General features: G+C 47.6%; 1 protein-coding gene across 1 annotated transcript in view; it reads left to right on the top strand.

The window, feature by feature from the left end:
- Window positions 1-11,691, top strand: part of DDX1 (DEAD-box helicase 1) — a 32,929-nt gene extending 21,238 nt beyond the window's left edge. Inside the window, exons 15-26 of the mRNA XM_037035425.1 lie at window positions 635-733; window positions 1,517-1,606; window positions 2,356-2,544; window positions 3,809-3,860; window positions 4,210-4,356; window positions 7,810-7,901; window positions 9,140-9,212; window positions 9,323-9,395; window positions 9,478-9,520; window positions 10,217-10,312; window positions 10,571-10,691; window positions 11,353-11,691. Of these exons, the coding sequence (XP_036891320.1) occupies window positions 635-733; window positions 1,517-1,606; window positions 2,356-2,544; window positions 3,809-3,860; window positions 4,210-4,356; window positions 7,810-7,901; window positions 9,140-9,212; window positions 9,323-9,395; window positions 9,478-9,520; window positions 10,217-10,312; window positions 10,571-10,691; window positions 11,353-11,483 (1,206 nt within the window). The 3' untranslated portion in view covers window positions 11,484-11,691. The remainder of the gene's footprint in view (window positions 1-634; window positions 734-1,516; window positions 1,607-2,355; window positions 2,545-3,808; window positions 3,861-4,209; window positions 4,357-7,809; window positions 7,902-9,139; window positions 9,213-9,322; window positions 9,396-9,477; window positions 9,521-10,216; window positions 10,313-10,570; window positions 10,692-11,352) is intronic.
- Window positions 11,692-16,838: the final 5,147 nt, after the last annotated feature.

Raw genomic sequence — 16,838 nt, 5'->3', positions numbered from 1 at the left:
TCACGTTCGAATCCCAGTTTAGGTATTACTTCTTATATATCCAAATGCCTTTGATTTCCATATTCTCAACTTCAGTTTCTCCTTTAAAAGTAGGGGTAATAATGGTAGTATTTGACTTAGTGGGAACACGAAATGACACAGTACTTACAAGATGTCAGCACAGTGCCTGTTTATTTTACGCGTTTGGCGAGTAGCAATCACTGTCGTCTCCCTGGGCAGTCAGCTGTCACTGTCGCCAAACCCGCCTGTGTGCTGAAGCCCCCGACACCAGCATCACGTGCTTCACGTGTCTCCTCTCACATCCCACAGCCACCTTGCAAAGTACAAAAGGCATTGATTCTTCAAAAAATGCAAAGATTGGAGGTAGAAGATACAGCTCAATAGTGGTGGAACCAGGATTTGAATTTCAGAGTTCCTATAAATCCATCTGATTTTTTATTGAAACATACAAATTTTATGTATTAGACTGTATGCAACATTTAAGGACATCAAACTCCGTTGGCCAAATTCTTCAGATTAATCTCAAATCAAATACAAATTTGCTAATAATACAGTGTTTTTTTGTCGGGTGCTACTTTAAGGTGACATAATAGTTCTCCAGTTTTCGTCAGGAGCTGCTTTTGCTGTTTTCCAGGTGGATATAGTGGTTGGTACCCCGGGAAGGCTGGATGACTTGGTGTCGACTGGAAAGCTAAACTTATCCCAAGTTAGATTCCTGGTCCTGGATGAGGCCGTATGTTGAAATATAGTTATGCTTTGTTAAAGTGTTTGCTTTTATTTTTGGAGATAAATATGACAAATGAATTAAAAGGATACTTCAGCCATGATTCAAATACCTAGTTACCAGTTTGGTGTATTTCCTTCACTCCTTATATTTATGTAAATATTATTTTATGTAGTTGAAATCAAGTTTTGAGTAATCTAAGAAATCTTTTTTTAATGTATCATATTTCATGTTATTATTTGTAAAACACTTTTAAAGGCTAATGGTATATTATATATACTTTATTGTTTATTTAGCTATGCTTATTACTAAATATGTAGTTTTATTTTTCGTTAAAAATAGTTATTTGTACATAATTTTTTATACATTACAAATGATTTCCTTATAGTTGTAAAATATGAAGTGTATGAAAAGACATTATTAAGTTTGAGACATACTTTCAAATTATTTTCAAGATGGGTTGAAATCATTTTTAGCACAGGCTTTTGTTTTTGTTTTCCGTATTAAAATCATACACTTAAGGACATGTGGTAGGAGCTTTTGTATTTGTTTTAGAATACTAAAGTATGGTTCCTGGATTTTTTGTTGTCAGCTTTTTTGTATTTTAGTTATGGGTTTCAAAGTTAAATTTATAATTTGTGTTTAAACCTTTAATAGAAAATAATCATTTAGAAAATGCAGGGACATGTATCTATGAATTAGTTTCCATATCTTACATGTTACATTTGTTTTAAAAAAGAAAGACTTAGATACTGATTTAAAAACCTGCTCTTTTCTTCGCTCCTTCTGCAGGACGGGCTTCTTTCTCAAGGGTACTCTGACTTCATAAACAGGATCCACAGTCAGATTCCTCAGATTACCTCCGATGGAAAAAGACTTCAGGTAAAAAGCAGCTGATCATCCTTAAGTACCTGTAAATAGTCATTATGTGTTAAAGCTTAGCGTCTTGTCTTTGATTTACCTCTTATTTTAGGGTTTTCTGATTAACTACTCTATAAACATTTTCTTTGGTGCTTGATTAAATAGTACACGCAGAGGAAACAGTCTTAAAAGGTGCTTTTAGAAATAAAGAAGGGAATTTCAGGAAATTACTTAGGTGTTATAGAAGACTTTATAAAATTCTTAGTGTTTTTTCCTACAGAGCATTTAGAGTTTATATTCCCAGCTATGAGCACTGTTTCCTGTTTGCAGAAAAAGTATCTTGACCTGTTGAAAAAGTCGTTTCTTTAGTAATTATGACTTCAAATATTACTCTTATTTTTCTCATCCTTCTCTTAGGGAGCATTCCATAGGTAGAAGCTCTTAAGAGGTAGAAGTCAATATAGTTTAGATGAGCTTGTAAGTTTTTAGGTAAGTCTAAAACTTATAATTTTATGTCTTCAGAACCTTTTCATCTTAGTTTTTATAGGGCCCTGAGGAACAGATGTCATGGTTTCTGTGGCAGTGAGGGGACCGCAGCTCAGAGAGGCCAGCCTGCCCGAGGTCAGCCCACGAGTGGCTGCCGGAGAGTGGGGCATTGACTTGGTCGGAGTGCAGGCTAGCGCTTGGTGCGGCCCACATCAGCGCTGGTGGTGGAATGGTTATTATTATAAGATAAATGCTTGTCCAAACTTTGGTTTTCCTGTTCGTAGGTGATTGTTTGCTCTGCTACTTTGCATTCTTTTGATGTAAAGAAACTGTCTGAGAAGATAATGCATTTTCCCACGTGGGTTGATTTAAAAGGAGAGGATTCTGTTCCCGATACCGTGCACCATGTGGTTGTCCCAGTGAACCCCAAGGCTGACAGGCTCTGGGAAAGGCTCGGGAAGAACCACATCAGAGTAAGTACTTCACAGGGGGAGTGTTGGCGGGCAGTAGAGCAGGCGCACACCAGCACCACCTGGGACTCTCAGTGACCCGCGGAACAGCCAGCTGTGTGCCTGCGTCCAGAGAAGTCCAGCAGGAGTTTCGGGAAGTGTAGGCCCGTAAGGCATGGAATAACTTATGGACTCATCTTACTTTTCTGTCTCTATAAAGTTGCTTTTGATACAGTTTTTGTAAATGAATAGGGTTAGTTGTATATGAGACCTGTCCAGAAAGTGTCCAGCCACACACTATGAAGAATAGAGACATTTACTGAAGAAGATACAGGATATGAGAAACCTTGTATATAGGACAGTGATGCCTCAGTCCCCCTCAAAGTGGGCACCTCGGGACCTCACACATTCTCCCAGTCTCAGCTGCCCCATTGTATTTTCCTGAATCGCATCAACAGTGTGAAATCTCTTCCCTTTCAAAGGTGATTTTAGTTTTGAGAAAAACCAGCAGTTGCAGGGTACCAAATCTGGGCTGTAAGGGGCTGAGTCACCTGGCTGATTTGATGTTTCACCAAAAAAAACTGCCTGAGACATGATGCATGAGCGTTGTTGTGATGAAGCTGTCAATCACCAGTTGCCCATAGCAGCAGCCTTCTGAGTCATCTGAGTAGTTTCCATAGAGGAATGTTCAAGGTTGATGCAAGATTTGATGCAGATTCGTTGCTCTACTTGGTCATTTTGAATGTGATGGCCACACAGCACGCATGCTCAGTCAATGGCGTCTGCTGCCCCCACTGACCAGTACAGTGAAGTCGTCATTGTTCCTCGGCTGCCAGGTTATACTGATGTTGCGCAAACCGTTCTTGTTATATTGACAGTGGCTGACCCTTTCCCGGACAGGCCCTGCTTATAGATCTAATTTCAGATACAGTGATTTATTTCCACTCTTAGTGTTTTAGTGTCTTCGCGATGTGCATTATTTTTTAAGAGAATCAATTGCTTGTGTCCATTTTGTCAGTTCACCCACCGTTACTAGACTTTCCTTTATGTGAGTGTGTGTGTAGTGAACACACAAAATTCTAAAAACGGCTTTTGTATTTTACTACTGCATTTAAAATTGATTAGCCTTAGAGTTTTTCTGAATCTGAAGAACAGTTTTGCCTGCAGATTATAAAGGTGTGTGTCTGAAATGCTGTCTAAAGGGAAATACAATTTGTTAAAAAAATGACACCTGTTCTGAACTGTTACTTAACCACTCCCCACCCCTTTTTATCTTTTCCCTTTGCAGACAGATGAAGTACATGCAAAAGATAACACAAGGCCTGGAGCTAACAGTCCAGGTAAGTAAAAAACATCAACACAATGAGCCGAAGGACTTTGAAAACAAATTGGTTTGTTGATCCTGTTTATTCTCTTGAAGAACTTGAGGTCATCTATAAAAATAGAACAGAAAATCTGAAAATAAAAGCAAAAAAAGTAATAGAGACATGGAATAATAAAGCAACTAAACGAGCACATGGATTATCCCACCATTTCACCCTGTCTTATTAGTGCTCGTCCCTGCTGATATTACTTGAATTGAAGCAGAGTTTTTAGGGTGAGCTAAGCAGTGAGTCTGTGACTAGTAACGTGTGTTCACGACGGCGTTGGACTGAAACCCTGTCTCTTGTTGCTGCTGGGCTGCTGAAGAGATGTGGTCCGAAGCCGTTAAGGTCCTGAAGGGCGAGTATGCCGTCCGGGCGATCAAGGAGCACAAGATGGACCAGGCGATCATCTTCTGCAGAACCAAGATCGACTGTGACAACCTGGAGCAGTACTTCGTGCAGCAGGGAGGAGGTAGGGTCTGCTCACGTGGGACGGGTTGTGCTTGTCCCCCCCTCCACTGGGTTACTCGTGTTGACCGACCTAGGTGCGCACACGGAGTGGAGGGCGGTGGTGCCGCACCCTGTGCGTGGGCACTGCTTTGGCCCTGTGCTGTGCGGTGGACCCAGGAGGAGTGGTGAGGGCCTTGTCCGCAGAGGTGGTCGCACTGCAGTGACTGCGAACCACGGTGTTTTAAGGCCCTTACGTCATTTGGGAGAAGGGCGAAGTGACTGATTCACTTAATTTTTTTAAATTTAATTTATTGGGGTGACATTAGTTAATAAAATGATATGTTTCAGGTGTACAGTTCTATAATACTTCATCTGTATAATGTCCTGTGTGTTCACCACCCCACGTCGAGTCTCCTTCCATCACCGTTTATGCCCCGGTACCTCTCCTGCCTCCCCTACCCCTTCCCCTCTGGTCATCACCCTGCGGTTGCTGAGTGAAGTGAGCCAGTCGGTAAGACAAGTGCCATTCGATTCACTCACGTGTGGAATCCAATGAATGAAATACTAACAGAATAGAAACAGATGCAGATGTGGAGAGCAGGCTGACAGCTGTCGGGGAGGCTAGGTGAGAAAAGTAAAGGGATTAAGCAAAGGGAAAACCTCATAGACATTGATGAGTGTTAACTTTCAGATGTGGTCCTTGAGTAGTAGAATGATGTCTTCTAAATCAGGTTATAAGGAAAGAGGGAAATGAGAAAAAGGAGAACAGTTAGAAATTACAGAGTAAGATAGCTGGTGAAGATCTGAATAGATGCACGAACTCTCTAAATACAGCGTCCGGCACAAATAACGCCCCTTTTTTGTTACAAGATCATCAGCATGTAATTCTGTAACATAACAATATCACACTCAAGCACACCATACGGCATTTTAGGCGAAATGTTCAAATTGAAACCGTAAATTATTACTACACCCATATTACTACCCTGCCAACCCCACTCACGCCAGCGCTGCCTCTCGCAGACCCCATGTGCCGGGGACGGAAGGCATGGTCTGTTGAAAGGCAGAGACTGTGGGACAGGGTGACAGCTCGCCATGTACTGTCTGCGAGACGCGCACCTAAAACCCGAGGTCGAGGGAAGATTGAAAGGAAAGGGGACGAAAACACTTCTGTGTACCGGCTCAAATATTAACCAGTAGAAGCGGCTGTAGTCTAAACCCAGCTGGGTTAATAAGAGACACAACAGACTTCAAGACAAAAATGTCACTAGGAGTAAAGAGGGTCTCCATGTAATGAAGGACTAAGTCTGCAGTGCTGCTGATGGTCTGCTCCACATCAAATCCATAAACCATCAGGAATGTGCCCAGCATAGTCACTCGTGAGGGGAGGGCACTCGTTGGAACGAGCGGATGAGAAACAGCGCCGAGTTTGGGTGCGGATGTGGAGCGGCCGAAGCACTCGCCGATGGCTGGTGAGAATGTAAAATGGGACAGCCACTTCGGTACATTACGGTCTTACAGTTTTTTATAAAATGAAACATGGCTGCCTTAGAGCCTAGTAACTCAACTCCTGAGTGTTTACCCGAGAAAAGTGAAACCATGTACTGACGAGGGATGTGTGCAGGAATGGTCGTAGCAGCTCTCCGAATAGCGGGCAGCCCCGAGACCACGCTCAGTGGCCAGCGGTGGGAGAACGGCTGAGCGGCGTCCGAAATAGGTCTGCGCTGGAAGGCTGCTCAGCCACAAGGAGGGGGCCTGCCGCCGATAGACCCGGCAGCCGTGGGCGGCTCTCAGACACAATGAGGGGAAGGTTCTCACGCGAGGGTGCATCCTGTACTGACTCTATCTGTGAAGTTCTGGAAGGGTCACACGAGTCTGGTGGGAACAAACCAGAGCAGTGTTTGTCCACAGGAGTGCGGGAGTGAGGAGCGTTGGGGACGGGTGTGTGGCACTCTCGTTCGGTGTCTTCTCCGGGCTTTGGGCTGCGTCGGTATAAGTACTGGGCAGCCTCACGGATGTGCACTTCAGACTGTACGTCTCTTTGTATGTGCCTTTTACCCCAAAAGGAGAACAGCAGAACCTAAGCACACCCCGCGCTCTGCGCAGTGACACCCGTGCCCAGGTATGCGCCGACATCCGCAGTTCCCACTGGGATGCCTTACAAGGACGAGTTAAGGAAAGGACAGGGGCAGACAGGTGTGTGGGGAAGCAGGCGGAAAATGGTAGAGTCCAGGTGGAGACACTGCAGCCGCTCACTGTCAGAATTCTTCCAGTCTTGCTATTTGAAAATACAGAAATTAGAAAATACATAAGTAAAAATCGGCAGATGTGCAAGGTCACAGACAGATGCGGTTCTCATAGTGGGGTGGCCGTTAGCACATCTCTGCCTATAGCTGATGTACAGGAAGGTGATAGAAAAGTGAAAAAACGGGAAATTTAAGCAATTTAAAGCTTTGAACTAATGGTCATGTAAAGGACATGTTTTATCGTTCACCACAGTGGACAGTCACTAACTGTTCTGTGAGCCCTGGAACCAGACTTGCTTGGTGGTTTCAGTTAGAGTGACTGTTTCGTAATAAATGTTCCTTTCTGCCCGTGTTAGTTCGGAGTGGAGGGTTTGATTGTGTGGTTCAGAACACTATTGATCAGTCAGTAACATCTTTTAGTTCCTCTTTCCTTCACTAAACATATTCTGGTTGCTTCTGCTGAGAAAGCAAGTCTCCCGAACCATTCTGAAACTAAAACAACACAATATGCACCCGAATCCTTGGTTTAAGAGAGGGAGGAAGGGCCCCTCCCCAGTCCCTGGGCACCTCATCCAGGGCGCAGGAGTGCGTTGTAGTTCCCTGAGCCCCCTGAGTTCTGCAGGCAGTGAGACCCCCGCTGTGTGTGCCTGTGGAGGTTCTGGTGGGCTGCTCTGTTTCCTGCGTGTTTAGTTTTTGTGTCTGTCATTTGGGTTGGTATCTTCCAGGATGTCCTGTTTCCTTGAGTCCTGTCGCTGGTAGGCTGCCTCTAAGGTAGCACCTCGCCATCTTCCTAATCTGGATTGGCCGGGAAACCAGATAACTGAGTTGCTTAGGACACCTCGCGGAGGGCAGGCTGTGGGCGTGGCCTTTAGTAAGGGCATGGACCTCACAGTGCCTATTTTGGGTCTTCTAAGAATAACTTCTCCTCACTTTGTGTGATACGGGTCAGGTGCTTTGGAATGTACGTGGATTTCCCTCCTGTTACTGCGTTTTCGTTGGCATCCTGCTGTATTTACTCCTGCAGACTGGGAAGGGCGATCGAAAAGGTCCTTCAAAGCCAAGTCCGTTCTCGTGGCCCGGCAGCCCGTTCTAGTGGCGCTTCGCCCACTCGGTTAGCCGTGGTGGGCGGCAGGATTGGGCGGTGCCGCCAAACCTGCCTTCCACTGTGTTTTCAAGGACCTCAGATGTGGTGTCTTCCAGGGTTAACTGGTTAATCTCCTTTTCACTAGGACCTGATAAAAAGGGACACCAGTTCTCATGTGTTTGTCTTCACGGTGACAGAAAGCCTCACGAGAGAAAGCAGAACTTGGAAAGATTTAAGGTATTGCTATTCAGTTGTCTACACTCCCTTAGTACTAAAGAGAGGAGTTGTGTCTGGTTTTAATTAGCCCCAGTTAATATTCATAATGCAGTTCTTACCCTGAAAACTGCTGTGTCCTGTTCGTGGCTGAGCTCAGTCAGCCTTAAGGTCAAATGGGAAATCACACACTCACTCTGCACAGCTCTGCTGTAGTACGAATTTTCAATGTAAGAACGTTTTAGTCAAATTCTTCCAGGTAGATATTTTTAGAAGCATTGTTAGGTAGTTAAACCATGTCTGTGGGTCTTTTTTAAACAATAGTTTGTAGTAATGCCCATATAGAATTTAAATTTTTGGTTATTTTAAGACAGGCGTCCGACTCTGGTTTCGTGGCATTAAGTAGAGTTTGAATTGTTTGGGGCGGACCGTCCCCTGCTGCTTTGGGTGCGCACAGCACTCGTAGGGCTTAGAGCTTGGGGCGGGGGCGGGGGCGGGGGCGGGGCTCGAGTCCTGCAAGACGCAAGGTCAGCAGCCTCCACCCACAGGAATTCTTAGCGCTGATTCCAGTGCGTAGGGTGTGCTCTCAGCCCCCTCGTGTGAGAGGAGGCTTAGTCCCGGGCTGAGGAGCTCGGGTTCTGTGCTCACGCTCTGCACTGAGTGGATCGAACAGCCTCGTTTCGGGGTGCTGCCACCCTTCCGTATATCGTATCGGACCAGGCCCAGGGTGCCCTTCCCTCTCCTCCAGGTCTCTGAACTTTGCTGTGCCTCCAGGCACGGACCCCATCCGGAGGCTTATGTGTCTGTCCTTGGTGAACACCAGGGACTCTCTGTCCCTTCTCTTTAGGGTTTTGTCATCATAAAAACGGTGATATCAAGGAAAATATCTAGTATTCTGAGTTTAAATGCAAGGGTGAAAGTAAGGCTCATGTTTTTGTAATTTGTTCTGTCTTTGTCCATCCCCTAAATTACTGGTCAGGATTTCTGAGGAAAAAGCCAAATTTTAGGGATGGTTTAATATTTTTGATGTGACAAAAGAGAAAATGAATCCAGTCATTAATTTATTCACATTTAATGTCATATTTAGTGAATCGTAACTTGGAAATTCAGTGAGAGTTGGCCCAGAGAATCATGAACATGGACCTCTAATCTGATGCTGACGTATTAGTCGTTAGACTTCTCAGCTCATGGAAAGACAGCATTGGTGTTTGCGTCTTAGTGTCCGCGCCAACACATCCCTCCTGCCCTCTGCTTCTCCGTAGAAAGGCGATGTGCGATTCTTGATCTGCACGGACGTGGCTGCCAGAGGGATCGACATCCACGGCGTTCCTTACGGTAAACAGACTCCCCGTGCCTGCAGGTTGGAGTGTGTGGAATTCAGTGTAAGCCTGTTTCTGAAAGATTAGAAACCAGTGGCAGTCGGTAACCCTTGATCTCATTCACAGTCATAAACGTCACCCTGCCTGACGAAAAGCAGAACTACGTCCACCGGATCGGCCGAGTGGGGAGGGCGGAAAGGTACTGTTGCAGGCCACGGCCTCCTTTTCAGGGTCCTGTGCTTCGGGGGCGGAGTCTAATGGAGACTTTTAAAATCTTTCAGGATGGGGCTGGCCATTTCCCTGGTGGCGACAGAGAAAGAGAAGGTAATCTTTTCGGGGCCGCATCACCACGTTCACTGTGTGCTTTGCCACTTCCGGTGTTCGAAGTGAAAGCCGCGGGGGTTGTCGTAGGCGTGGAGTCCGGTTGCATACAGACCACCAGTGAACTCTTTGTGGCCTCTTTTTTGTCTGTGTTCATTAAATGGACAAATAGGATGAAGGTTAGAGAGGAAAAATGCAAAATGTCATTTGTCCGCGTGTCTTCAATTATTTTCACCAAAATGTATTGGAACCCTGTCTGACATGGTGCCATAGATTTGGGGGGTGGGGTGGGGTAACATACTATTTTGATACAATTACAAATTTACAGAAATGTTGCAAGAATAAGGGATTCCCATACACTCCTTGCCCAAACTAGTCGTTCATTTTGCTTTTTTGCTTCATGCTTTTGTAAAAGAGATTTGAACTTTTGATACTCATCTCAATGTAGCACTTGCTGATATGTACTTTTTCATCCTTGTCTTCATCCGAGAATTCCTTTCTGTAACTGACATTACTTGAGAACTTGGATTACTTTCAAGAATTCTATCAGAAGACCTAGTTGATGAGTTACTGAATAGCGGGGGTAATTGCCATACCTGCGGTCTAGTTTCTTGTGCCTTGAGGACAGAAGATACTCAAACACAAACCGGAAATGGAGCCACCGAGCCGTCTCCATCCACACTCACCTTTCCCCTCCAGGTTTGGTACCACGTGTGCAGCAGCCGCGGGAAAGGCTGTTACAACACGCGGCTCAAGGAGGACGGGGGCTGCACCATCTGGTACAACGAGATGCAGGTGAGCCTCAGCTGGTTCAAGTGGGGAGGCTGCGTGTATCTGCAAAAGGTGTGTCTCAGCACCTGCCTGTGGTCGGCAGAAGTATTGAGTAATTGATGCTAATTAATTGTAACTGTGAACGCATCTCTTCAGAATCCCAACTTCCATCTATACGAAGTACAGTATAGCCTCCCAGGTTGTGTTGAATGCTCCTGACATGCAGCTCTGTCCAGATGCGATTCTTCTCTGAAAACGCTTTCCTTTCTCTCCCCGTCTCAGCTGCTGTCGGAGATCGAGGAGCACCTGAACTGCACCATTTCCCAGGTGGAGCCGGATATAAAGGTGCCAGTGGACGAGTTCGATGGGAAAGTGACCTACGGTCAAAAAAGGACAGCTGGCGGTGAGCTCTGAGTTCCTTGTTGTTCAGTGTCAGGCGCGAATGTGTCCTTTCTGAGCATCAGTTGAAGAAGAGAGTGATTTTACTTCGTTATGTGATGTGTATGTGTAGAGCACATTGCTCGCTCCCTCTTTAATGCTCTCACGGCACTTTTCCCACACCCGTCTCGCGGCATTTTCTACCGTGAGACCTCTGTGAGTGGGGCAGCAGTGTCGCTGATGCTCTTGGTGTCATAAGAGTAGTTGGACATTTGTAGAATTATCAGGAAGCAAGACTATAAGGGTGATTTTGAAGGAAGAGCCGGGAACCTTTGACTTAATTCAAGGGTGACCCAACGTACCATTCCCTTGGCCTGGAATGCCCTTAGCTCATTCCTGGAATTTTATTAAGATCCAGGCTAATAAACAAGTGGTTTTCTAAGTCAAGGGAGAGGATGGGGTATGGACGATGCATGGGGATATTGGGACAGCTGTTAGTGAGGCCCAGGCATTAGTTTATATTGCTTTAACATTTTCAGAACTCTGAGTTTCGGAGATAACTTGCTCGGTAGTACATTTTCAGTGCTGGAAGCAGTGTTTGAATCGATAGAGTCGAGCCAGAGTCCTGCTGACAAGTTATTTCAGGCGCGTCATTTACGTTCCTCTGCACTCTGTGTGCGATGCAGGTGGGAACTATAAAGGCCACGTGGAAGTGCTGGCACCTACCGTTCAAGAGCTGGCCGCCCTTGAGAAGGAGGCGCAGACGTCTTTTCTGCACCTTGGCTACCTTCCTAACCAGCTGTTCAGAACCTTCTGATTTCACCAAACCCCGAGTAAGATTTGAGTGAGAAAAGTCTGCAGCCTTAAAAGTCTAAACCAGTTGAACTGCTTCCAAGCAGCAGTATTTACAGTAACCAAAGCTATTAATGCTGACTTTTGCATGTCAAGAAACATGGATCATTAGTCCTCAGAATTGTTCATAAAATGACAACCTAACGAAAATAATAAACTTGGTGATGACTGTATTTTCATGGAGGTTTGTGTCATGTTTTAACGTTATCTGACGGTTCTTTTCGGAGACTGCCGTGGGTTTGTGGAGTGCAGTTCGCAGGTGTGCGAAGGGCAGAGCCCTCCGCGGGATCACTGAGGAGCTTCCTCGGAGGGTGGCTCTCCCAGGCGGTGGTCCTCAGTGGGGACCACCCTGAGGCGGCTGCCTCCGCCTCCGAGTCTGCTGGGGCCAGAGGACAGGGTGCGAGGAGGGACGGTCAGTGAGCACAAGCGGGGAGAACGGGGCTGGCGTCGGGGAGAGGGGTGGGTCTGTGTGTGAGGGTCGGTGGCTGACAGGGTGACGGTGACAGTGTCTCTGGAGGTTTGCTTTCTTCCTACGAACCTTTCTTTCCAGATGACATGAACTCGCAAAAATTAAAACTGCTCTGCTCCCCCTCTGGGTCTTAAAATGAGACTTAACTACAGTTCTGTGGAATATGCGAGTATTTCCTTAGTCCCTCTTGCCTGAAATACCAGAGGGGAAATTGAAATACATATAATTAAATTATTCTTTTGTGCTGTTTCACTTAGTGTATAAAGTAGTTTCTTGGGGTTTTTTTTTTTACCTTAGAGATTTCTTAAGAGTGCAAGTTGCTTTAATTTCTTATATGATGGTTTCAAACCTTTTAGCACTGAAACCTTTTCTTCAAACATAATCTTGAGTGAAACTAAATAGATAAACAGTGCGAAAACCATCATCATTCAGTCATTCCCAGAATAGAGCCATGGTTCATGTGGAATGCTTTGAGGATTTCACTCCCTCACACCCAGGCCACTTTCTTTGCAGGTGCCCCAGGACTCTAGCCAGTCTCAAAGCCACGGTGGCAGCCCTTGGCAGCGTTCACGTCCATTAATCAGGGCCTTAGAAATAAGGGTTTAATTGACATGACGGCAGAGGCGAGATTGATGGTGTTCAGACCGGTACTGGGCCGGAAGGGGTCTTCCCGATCGGGTTCACGTCCCTGTTTCACAGATGCAGAAGCTGCTGGGTTGACTCCAGAGAAGTTCATGTCCACGTGGACTAGCTGGTCGAGCTGGAAGTAGACCTTGGGCGCCCTGGTGGCAGCTTTCACTCGCTGGTCTCCCTGTGGTCACAATTCCCGGCCCCACGAGTGGGCCACTGGGGCGGCTGGACGGAGCTGGGAGGCGGTGGCAGGGTCTTCTCTCCTCGCTTCACATAGCATCCACCTGGGATTGTCCAGGGAAGGGATTCTGAAAAGAGGAAGCTTTATGTAAACCAGGCCTGCAAGGCGTTGCCCGGAGACCTGACTGCCCCTTTCTGTTCATCGCCTTTGTCCTTCCCTTCATCTCGGTCCCCACGTCCCGTGCTCAGTCCTTCAGGACCCGGGATGCACACTGGCTGTGGGTGACTGCTCAGGTTCGGCCATGAGACCTGCCGCTCGCTTCCCTTCCTTTCGCACACAGAGCCTCCTGGGCTTTAGTGGGTAGCTTGCCCAGCTGGAGACAGCCCCCCAGGCTCTGGTGGGCAGGGCAGGTGGAAGTGGAGTGTACAGCTGGTCACGTCCTTCCACCTGCCCTCCCCCGCCCCAGGCTGGAGCCTGCCTTTGGTGTCAGGAAGCCAGCGTCCCCCGGTGGAACAGTGTCATTCACAGGGAATGGCAGAGCAGCGAGGTCGGGGAACCCGGGCCACCATCTCCAGGCTGCCTGTCTCGGTAACTCGAGTTGAGGCCACTGTCGGTTTAGGCCACTGCTTCTGGAGGCCCTGGGAAATCCAGAGGTCACATGTTCACCGTCAGATGGTGGTGGTTCTGACACGGCTTCCGCTTCGTCCGCCAGGGAGTGCAGGAATTTAGAAAGAACTCACGGATCTCGAGTCTGTAGCTCTTAGTCTGTCCTCGTACCCAGAAACGCCGAGACATGTCGCACCTTCCACATGGCCGTCTGCGTCTCGGCGCATCCCTCCTTAAACACCTGAGCCCTCCTTGTCTTTGGCGCTGCCTTCAGGCTTTGTCACTGGTCATGCTATCAGAGTGACCAAAGTGGTTTTGTTTGGGGGGACTTTTTTGTCATTGCACATTCTAGTGCACTTACATGAGCACTTCTGACTCTGGTGTTGTATCCACGGTGTTGCTAACCTACACGAGCCTGTCAGTCTGCCTTAGAACGGGCCCACCTCCCGGTTTTCATCCCCTGGGGTGTTGCCTTGAGAGACGGATTCCAAAGGACTCGAACTGCTGGCATTAGCTGCAAGCTTGCAGACGCTCTCTGGGCCTCATTCTCACTCTGTCTTTTCCTGTAATAAGCAGGAATGCGGAAACTTCAGGTTAGAGCAACTCCGCCCCTTCCTACCTTTTATTTAGAACCCCGCTCCCACACAAATTCCGTGCTTCACCGCCGTTCATTTCTTTTCCCTGCACATTTTTGTGGTGTACAGTTAGGCTTCCACTGCACGTGCAGTTTTATATCCTCACTCAGCGTGAGCGCTGTTCTTGTTACGAAGACTTCAGCGGCTGTGCCATCCACCCAGCTTGCCGTGGCTGAGGGGCCGGTTGCTGGCTCACTGCTCGCCTGCTTTGGGGGACTGAAGGCGAAGGGAACCTCTGATGCCTGCCCATTTCTAGCAGGGGGACAGAGGCAAGGTCCTTTGCCTCCCTACGTGTCTTCGTTTATAAAAATGGTGTTTATAATTCTCATCACTCGGGATTCTGTTAAGCGTTCCGCCAAAGTCCAGCAGATAAGAGGCACACCATACTTTGCGGTGTTCGCACCTTTACATTTTTCCTGAGTTACCACATCGTGTTTCTCTGCAAACATCCTTTGTGTTCCGGATTGTTTCCTTCTACCGGATTCCTATGACTTTAACTCCCAGGCGCAACTGGAGCGGATGAGCCCCATGACTGAGGGTCCATAGCAGACTGTGTTCTGAAAGCGTTGTGCTAGTTAACGGTCCACGAACAATGTAGGAAAAGTCTGTACCGTGTATTTTACAAACTGAAATCATACTCCTTGCACTTAAAGCCCGTTCGTGCCCTGTCTCGTCACGCGGGGTGGGGGAGCGGAGGGAGGAGAGGGGGGCTGCCGGCTCAGTGCAGCCTTCACACCGAACCCCTCACCCCGTCCGCACCCCACTCCTGCCTGCCGCCCTCACTGAGTGGCACACGGGGACCCAGGCTTGTAAATGAGGTGCGAGCCTTTTATATTTTTAGGTAGAAGTGCACATGGCAGTGCCTGAGAACAGCCCAGATTTTAAAAAAGTTGATTCCCAGCCAATTCTAAACAGGCAAACACCGTGTAGTCACATTTTCACCTTCTGACTTAAAGGGGAAGCACACTTGAGTGCCAGTTGGATGAGAGGGGTGAGGCTTGGAAAGTCTGGAGATAAATAGTATGAGGCCTGGGGCAGCCCCCGGTACAGTGCTTTCCTCATTTCCCTGCAGGTGCTGAGGATTCCTAAAGTGTCCCGGGACGGTCTCCCAGTGAGCCTTATTTGGGGGAGAAAGGAATATTTGTCAGAGGGGAAAAATGGAGTGGAACAGGAAGGAAAGGGAGGGGACTTTGCTACTGCAGAGTAATTGATGGATTCCTCTGAAGGGGGGGGAGGGGAATTTTCGCTCTTCCGGTCTGCTGCTTTAAATAATTACCTTTCATGCACAGGCATCTCAAACTCTGGTTTGTCTGAGAGGTTTCAGCCTCACTGGTCGAAAGCCTCGAGGAGGATTTGAAAGGACCTGGAGTCGGACAGGCTCGGATGGGACGCTGGCAATAGTTCTGACTTCTGGCTAGCTCAGTCAACGTGCAGGGACCTGCAGTTCTGTGGCGGGGCCCTGGCATCTGCCTTTCAACCAGCTCCTCAGATGATGGAGGTGCACTTGGACCTTGAACCACAAATTAAGACTCAGATAAATGGCTGTTCACTGAACAGCTGTTCAATGAACTCTAATTCTCGCTGCAAGATGATGCAGAAGGACCCCTGAGAGACCAATGCTTGCTGTACTAGACTCGCCTTCGAACCAAAAAACGAGAACCTCAGTTCCTCCCCTTCGCTCAGGGGCTTTCACTGTGGGATCACCTAGGGAGCGTTGAAAGAAAGTCCCAGTATCTCCCTCACCCCAGGAACTCTGGCGTGTCTATCTCAGCGGGGCTTGGCTCCCCCAGGGACATGGATGGGGTTGCGGTGCCAGGGTGGAGAGCTGCCGCTTCACGCTGAGCCCGAGCAGGGTGTTGCGTGCTCCTGCTGCAGACCACTGTGGGCCCCCTGCAGGCGCCTCCTGTGTGGGTGCGTGTCCTGGTGTTAAACGCATCGAGGTTCAAGCTCAGCCCTTGCTACCACACTATGCAATGGCTATAGAGAAAAACTGATCAAAACAGTACCACACATTTTCCAGGGACTAATAAGATTATTTTAAAAACAAATTTTGTAGCCAGTTGAATTTAGTTTCCTTCAAAATAGTCACTTCAGGGATTCAGACACATCTTCCATTTTCAAAAGCCGTTTTTTTTAAAATTTTAGACATTGCCACTTTGCTTTTATTTACAACATTTCTGCTGCTTTAGACAAGTCACTATAGGTGTCTGGAAAGGATTGGTTCAATTCATTATTTTGACCATAAATCTTATTCCCCAGTGTGGTAACTCATCCTGTTTACCAGGTAGACTCTGGTCGGTGATTAGCTGTTTGTGTCCGTAAACGAAATCCCAGTGCAAGGATGGGCCTTTGCCGCTGCCACAGTAGGGCTTTGGAGGAACAGCTGGAGATGGTCTCTGTGCAGCAATGGTCGCATTTTAAGGGCTTCACAGTTTGGGGGGCTGGGTCAGGGTCTCAGGGAAGGGCACCTGGCGTTTTGGGAAATCCTGGTCCAAGGAGGAGAGGTCAGGGTGGAGGTTGGAGTCGGACCGAGAGGGGGGGTGGGGTCCCTGGGTGTGGGAGCAGCGATGTCTAACCATGAGGTTTGGCTTTCCTTTCCTCCCATCGTGATTCCCTTGAAATCCTCAAACGTTTGCTGCCTCATGTTAGCAACCGGGGGTGTTGAGGGAAGGCTCTGTGTGTGTTTGGACAGAGTGGTGTTAGAAGGCGCGGGAACTGGTTAGGACCCTGTCCCGTGGCAAACCAGAACATAGTGGCAGGAGGGGACAAGAAAACTCTGGAGCAGTTGTCTAAACCAAC

The sequence above is a fragment of the Sturnira hondurensis genome, unplaced genomic scaffold (assembly GCF_014824575.4).
Source record: "Sturnira hondurensis isolate 20B ecotype Veracruz unplaced genomic scaffold, ASM1482457v3 Scaffold0022319, whole genome shotgun sequence".
NCBI lineage: Eukaryota > Metazoa > Chordata > Mammalia > Chiroptera > Phyllostomidae > Sturnira > Sturnira hondurensis.
The sequence above is the reverse complement of the archived record's forward strand: the minus strand, read 5'-3'. Positions and strand labels throughout refer to the sequence as shown.